Here is a 7,568-nt window from a genome sequence, read left to right as displayed (position 1 = left end):
CCTTTATTTTCATATTTAATTGCACTTCTAATTATCGCTCTTTTATTTATTGTCATTGTATTTAATTGCACTTTTAATTATCGTACTTTTTAATTATCGTACTTTTATTTATCGAAATTTTATTATCGTTATTTACTTTACGCTTTAAATTAAGTCTTTTATTTATTTAATATTTTACATTAGATTTTAACTGCGACTAAAGTTTTAAAATCGACAAACCGGTCATTAAACGGTAAAAACCCCCATTTATAATAATAATATTACTTATATATATATATATATATATATATATATATATATATATATATATATATATATATTTGTATTTTTATAAATTAAAACTAATATAGCGTTAAGCTTGTTTAAAAGATTCCATGTGGAACGAACCGGACTTACTAAAAACTACACTACTGTACGATTAGGTACACTGCCTATAGTGTTGTAGCAAGGTTTAGGTATATCCCATCTGTAAATAAATAATTAAAACTTATGTAATTTGTAACGTATTTCGTAGTAAAAATAATACTATTTCGTACCCCACCTCGCACACATCAAGTTTTTGGCGCCGCTGCCGGGGAATCGGCGAAACGCTATATTTTTTTTATATATTTGTATAAATATATTTTTAGAAAAACAATATAAAATTAAAAAAAAAAAATAAAACCTGCCGAACCAGTTTCAGCCTGCACAGCTTCTCTGAGTCTGCGTAACTCCGCACTCGCGGAGCTCTTGGCCAGCAAAAATCCGCACTCGCGGAGCCTGCTCTGGCAGCAATACCTAGTACGCATTAATTACATATTTAGGGTTTTAATTAATTAATTATTATTATTATTAACCTAATTAGTTTTTTATTTATTTAATTAGTATTTAGTATTTAGTATTTAGTTTTGAGTTTTATTTAGTAATATTAAGTTTTATTATTATTATTATTAATTATATAAATTAATACTTTTTAATAAATAATATAAAAATAATATTTTTATAAAAATTGTAACCTTAAGTTTTATTTTTACTTTTTGTTTTTTTTAATCGTTTAATCGTAATTTGTATATTTATCATTCGTAATTAGTTTTAAACTTAGTTCTTGCCGTAGTTATTTTATATTTCTAGATTTTTAGGCTTTGCCGTAAAATCCCTTAAGTGCTTTTTCTTTAGATTAAGATTTAGGCGCTTTAAAATTTTCCGACACAGTTTTTAGATTTTAGTGCCTAATTAAGTTATTGCCGTTTTGAATATAGAATTCCTTTAAGCTTTAATACCTTTAGGCGCAAATTTTTAGATTTAATTTTTAGATTTTTAAGTTTCGACGTTTTTCTTTCTTACTTTTATTTTTAGACGTTTTCCGACGCGATTTTTTTCTTTCTTATTTCTCGACAATCTAGTTTTTAGGACATAGAATTTTCTATTTTTTTTCTCTAAAATTTCAAAAACGAAAAATTATTTTAAGCAGTTAAATTGATAGACATTCAAATTTTCTGGTTCGTAGTAATAGTTGGATTTGTTAGTGACTGAGTTGTGAGCTTCCGATTTAAAGGGTTCTGGCTCCCTGCTGCATCTATTAGCTATTCGAAACGTGGGCAAAATCAGAAAAGTCTATTAATTTGATAACTTATATAATTTTTAGTTTTATAACTAATAGGATAATTAGTAAATGCACCACGTTGTAGCTAAAATTTGGTAATAAGCGCATTATGAAAAATCTCGAGAATATTTTGGAAACTCTTTATGACATCCGAAATCAATTTAATCAATACTCTCAAACGGGTGTTGATGACAATTCGTTCGGTCAATCTTGGATCACGAATGACGAAACAATAACTGGTTGTGAAATCTGTGAAGATTATCACTCAACATTGGAATGTTATTATTACGTTCCTACAGAAAATTATGCACCCATGGAACCTGAATGGAATGATTACGAGGAATACGATTTTAATTGGGATTATTTCCAAGAATATATCTAAACTCAACAACCAAAAGACCAGGAAAATTATGTGTCTGAAAATTCTTTAGATTATATGAAAATTAAACTCGAATAACTCGATGCTCAAAATGAACAAATGAGAGAGTTTGTAAATAGGCAGATCAATCAAACAATACCAATTTCCGCCTCCTTCAATCTACACTTCTCTCTCGCCGGAATATTTTTGTATTTTTTGAGAGAGAGAAAATAACCGGCGACGATGTCTCCTCCTCCGCCAAATGAAGATGACGTCATAAACCATCACGACTCATCATCAGTTGATCAAAAGCGTCCCATATCTACCATCGTTATCATCATCGGTACTTTTTAATTCTCTCTGTATATAATTTTTCTGTATTCATTCAAATTCGCACTTCTAGGTTTTATTAATTAAATTAATTAATTAACTATATAATATTGTTTGATCGAGTAGCTATGCAGACTGAAGCATTACCTCTTGTTGATTCCTTTCAGCTAACGGAAGACGTTAATTCTCTGTTAGTTCTCTTTCTCTATTTTCACTTTATTATTACTTTCCTCTGATTTGCATCATTTGAGCTGGTATTAATTTCGACCGTACTGCACATGAAATCTGACATTTACTATGGACTAGCTTATTTTTTAGGCTTATAGCTTAAGCTTATATTAGTATTCCGTATAAGCTAATAATTTCAATCAAGTGTTTGGATAAAGCTTATTCTAATAGGGTTTGTTTGGAGCATCACCTTATGGGAGCTTATAGGAAATTGAGGTTATGATTTTAATAAACTCCAAGTCATAAGTTCGTTTGGTAAACATAAAAAAAGTAGAGCTTATAAAAATCATAAGCTCTTAAAAAATATGCTATTCATAGAAGCTTATGAAAAAAAAGTAGAGCTTATGAATTGAAAAATAAGCTCCACCTAGTTTACCAAAGACGTATAAAAAATAATAAGCTCCAGCTCTAGCGCATAAGCTTCAGCCCCAGTTACCAGCTCCAGCTCCATCTCCAGTTAATTTCATCCAAACACACTCATAGGCTTATGCAAGGTTGGAGAATTCGGATCTCGGGGAGATCTCGTTTGGACTTTTTTAGGGAGATCTCGGATGTTGACTTACGTTGACTTTATAGTTTTTTTAATAAAAATATACATAATATATATATATATATATATATATATATATATATATATATATATATATATATATATATATATATATATATGTACGTTTTTACGAGATTTTACAAAAATATCCGGGAAATGAGCGAGAAAATCTTAGAAATTACGAATTTTACAAGAAAATCTTACAAATTAGCAAGAAAATCCGAGAAATCGTGGCTTTGATTAAGTTTGACCCCGTTGACCGAGAAATCTCGGGAGATGAACATCTCGTCTCGGTTGCCTTCTAAAAACGAGATCTTGGGGAGATCTCGGGAGATTTACAACACTGGGCTTATGAGATATTTTCTGAATTAAAACACCAAAAAAACTTAACTTTGTCTTATGTATCCATCTATATATATATGTACATATATATATATATGTATATATATGTATATACATATATACACACATATATATATATATATATATATACATATATATATAAGATCTAATTGTTGCAGATTTCCAAAAGGAACTCCTTGGGTCCGCTATCACGGTACTTACAAAGGTCTAAATATAAGTATTATATGGCCAGGGAAGGATGCTGTTACTGGTGAGTGTTGAGTAGTTGTTATTTCACTCGGTTACATTTAATATTGTATAATTAGGTTGCTGAGCATTTTGTTCAACTAGTTATAGGTTTGTCTTAATTTATTATCGTTATGTGCCATTCTCTTCTATTGTTAATGCTCGTGCTCTCATTAGGCCCTCAATAAAAAGTAACTCTGCAAAATTTGTGTCGTCAAACTTAGGCCCCGTTTGGCTCACGGAATCCCATTGGATTCCATGAGCCAAACGGGGCCTTAGGGTATAAAAATGTTACACTACAGAAAGAAAAGTCTTATCAAACAATGCTTTTGTTGGCACCACATTGTTATGACTCAAGCTTCCTTACGGCTTTAAAAGTGTAAAATTATTTTGTAAGCTTCCTTACGCTAGGGGCCCGAAGAACGAGGCGCTAGGCGCTAAGGCTAGAGCCTCACATAAATAAAACACATACAATGTGTAAAATACTTAGAAATGGCTTCATAATATTTTTTACGTAAACGCGATTAGAAGATTAAAACCGAAAAAATGTCGACTGGAAGTTCAGCTAACTTATAATCTACCTTCAATTTGGCTCCAATTTGTTGTTTCTTGCTTCAAGTTGGTATTTTGAACTTAAGACCAAAGCCGCTGTAAGGGGCTTTTACATTTTTGAGCCATTATTCACTTTTTATTTGTTAAAAAGTTAGAACAGGGTTACTAACTTACTGTAAATGGACTAATATTGGACCTAAATAAAATATCCTGGATAAACTCTTTAATTTTTGTTTATGTAAATGAACAATTGGAGTTATTTGTTCCTCAGGTGTTGACAGTGTTGGCACCGTTTCTGCATCTCTTGTGACTTATGCTGCTATTCAGGCATTACAACCAGATCTCGTCATAAATGCTGGCACTGCTGGTGGATTTAAAGTATGAATGCTATGCACATTATGTTTATTTTTACTTGCATTAATGTAACAACAGATTTATGTGTCGATATGGATTGTTATTTGATGTAAATAAATGATGTTTGGATGTTTGCAGGCAAAAGGAGCTTGTACTGGTGACGTGTATATTGCATCAGAAGTTGCTTTTCATGATAGAAGGATACCAATCCCGGTAATACGATAACTGTATCTATAAAAGTAATGTAGTGAGCTATCCGAGGGCATGGGCGGTAAAAACCCCCTCCCCCACTGCGCCTACAACGCAATGTGCAGAAGGCACCCTTGGGTGGAATTCAAGGGTAAAGGGGCAACCTTGTGTGCAATGTTGCACCCCACAGGAGTCGAACTCATGACCTCTTGCTAAGAGAGGGCGGACCACTACCACATGAGCTACAACAGTGTTGTAAATCTCTTTATTTCTCCCCGAGATCTCTTTTTTGGAAGGCAGCCGAGAAGAGATGTCCATCTCCCGAGATTTCTCAGTCAAAGAGGTCAAACTTGGTCAAAGTTACAATTTATCGGATTTTCTCGGTCATTTCTTGAATTTTCTCATAATCTCTAGTAATTTCTCGAGTTTCCTCCCTCATTTTTTGTATTTTTTTTATAAAATCTCGTAAAAGTTTATATAAATATACAAATATTTATAGATATATTTATATTTATATTAAAAAAACTGAAAAGTCAACGTAAGTCAACGCCCGAGATCTCACCGAGAAATTTCCGAGATGCCGAGTTCTCCCCAAAAATGTCCAAGCGAGATCTCTCCGAGATCCGAGTTCTTCAACCTTGGCTACAACACAAGGTTATCTCATTACATTTTGTAGTGTGTTTTCTTGTGTTAAACCGTGATTTGTATATTCTTCTATTATTGGTGCAGGTTTTTGATCTCTACGGGGTTGGTTTGCGAAGAGGATGCTCGACACCAAATCTGTTGAAGGAGCTTGATTTAAAGGTTGATGCTTTCGTTGATTTCCATATAATTCTTAAAATATGCCCTATCACATTATCTTTCTATATAAGTACTAGATATCTTAATAGGCTTCATTGCATTTTCTATAGTTGGGATTTTAGATCTTACATTTTACACTTAATGCAATGCTTTGCTTACAGACATAGGCAAATAAAAGAATATATTGAATACTTGAATATAGAAGCATAATTGATATGCTTTGGTTATAGCGACCTGAATGATCTAATTTGATGAACAGAGACTTTAGTGTTATTGATACTATTTTGACTACTCATATTAAGATGGTGTGTATCCTACTATCCTTTGACTAGACAACTTATTTTATGACCATTTTTCAGGTCGGTAAACTATCTACTGGAGATTCATTGGATATGATCCCACATGATGAGGCTTCCATACTTGCAAATGACGCCGTTGTTAAAGACATGGAGGTAATATATTCTTTACGCTATCTTGAAACCAATCGGTGAAATTTTGATCGAGTTCACAGTTTGATGATTTAATCAATCTTACGGTACAACTTGTTATAATATACTTCAGGGAGCTGCTGTGGGTTATGTGACAGATCTTTTGAAAGTGCCAGCAATTTTTGTAAAAGCGGTTACTGATATTGTTGATGGAGACAAACCGACTTCTGAAGAATTTTTGAATAATTTATCAGCAGTGACTGTTGCTCTCGGCAAAGCAGTTACTCAGGTAGTTGATTACATCAGTGGCAAGTCCCTTGCGGAACTTTGAAACAATATTTTGAATACATTTTGGGTGAAACATGACATCAAATTAATTGATGAAATAAGGACTGGCTTAAGTAGTTTTAATGGGCATTCATACATTCGCACGCTCACTAGCTGTGAAGACCCGTCCTAATCCATCCGGACGAAGTCCATATCGATTATAAACGATTCACAACAGTTGATTACATCGCGAGATACTTGACCTCTATATGATACATTTTACAAACATTGCATTCGTTTTTGAAAAGACAAACTTTCATTACATCGAAAGTTGACAGGCATGCATACCATTTCATAATATATCCAACTATAATTGACTTGATAATAATCTTGATGAACTCGACGACTCGAATGCAACGTCTTTTGAAATATGCCATGAATGACTCAAAGTAATATCTATAAAATGAGCAAATACACAGCGGAAGATTTCTTTCGTACCTGAGAATAAACATGCTTTAAAGTGTCAACCAAAAGGTTGGTGAGTTCATTAGTTTAACTTAAACAATCGTTTCCATCATTTTAATAGACCACAAGATTTCAGATTTCCATTTCTCATAAACATACGTCCCATGCATAGAGACAAAAATATCATTCATATGGATTGAACACCTGGTAACCGACATTAACAATATGCATATATAAGAATATCCCCATCATTCCGGGATCCTCCTTCGGACATGATATAAATTTCGAAGTACTAAAACATCCGGTACTTTGGATGGGGCTTGTTGGGCCCGATAGATCTATCTTTAGGATTCGCGTCAATTAGGGTGTCTGTTCCCTAATTCTTAGATTACCAGACTTAATAAAAAGGGGCATATTCGACTTCGATAATCCAACCATAGAATGTAGTTTCACGTACTTGTGTCAATTTCGTAAAACAGTTATAAAAGTTGCGCATGTATTCTCAGCCCAAAAATATAAAGGGTAAAAAGGCAAATGAAACTCACGCATATAATTATTGTAAAACAGTTAATAAAGCATTTGCATGTATTCTCAGTCCCAAAAATTTAAAGAGTAAAAGGGATTCAAATGAAACTCACGATACTGTATTTTGTAGTAAAAATACATATGACGTCATTGAACAATGCAGGGTTGGCCTCGGATTCACGAACCTATATCAATTGTGTATATATTAATACGTATAATGTAAGTTACAAAATTTCATTTATTAATATGTATTATTTATATATTATAGTTTTGTAGAATTTATTCTAACCTTTATTTTAAAACGTATACTTATATTATATTTTAAGTTATATTTTATATATATATATCGAT

The 7,568-nt window shown here is 32.4% G+C and overlaps 1 protein-coding gene across 1 annotated transcript; it reads left to right on the top strand.

Moving 5' to 3' along the window:
- Positions 1-2,100: 2,100 nt before the first annotated feature.
- On the top strand, positions 2,101-6,396 carry LOC139845131 (5'-methylthioadenosine/S-adenosylhomocysteine nucleosidase-like). Its single transcript, XM_071835359.1, has 8 exons — positions 2,101-2,283; positions 2,397-2,460; positions 3,570-3,661; positions 4,460-4,566; positions 4,681-4,755; positions 5,461-5,535; positions 5,892-5,984; positions 6,094-6,396. The coding sequence occupies exons 1-8, from the start codon at positions 2,184-2,186 to the stop codon at positions 6,289-6,291; spliced, it is 804 nt and encodes a 267-aa protein (XP_071691460.1). The 5' UTR covers positions 2,101-2,183; the 3' UTR covers positions 6,292-6,396.
- Positions 6,397-7,568: the final 1,172 nt, after the last annotated feature.

Source organism: Rutidosis leptorrhynchoides, chromosome 4, assembly GCF_046630445.1.
Source record: "Rutidosis leptorrhynchoides isolate AG116_Rl617_1_P2 chromosome 4, CSIRO_AGI_Rlap_v1, whole genome shotgun sequence".
In the NCBI taxonomy this organism is placed as follows: Eukaryota; Viridiplantae; Streptophyta; class Magnoliopsida; order Asterales; family Asteraceae; genus Rutidosis; species Rutidosis leptorrhynchoides.
The sequence above is the reverse complement of the archived record's forward strand: the minus strand, read 5'-3'. Positions and strand labels throughout refer to the sequence as shown.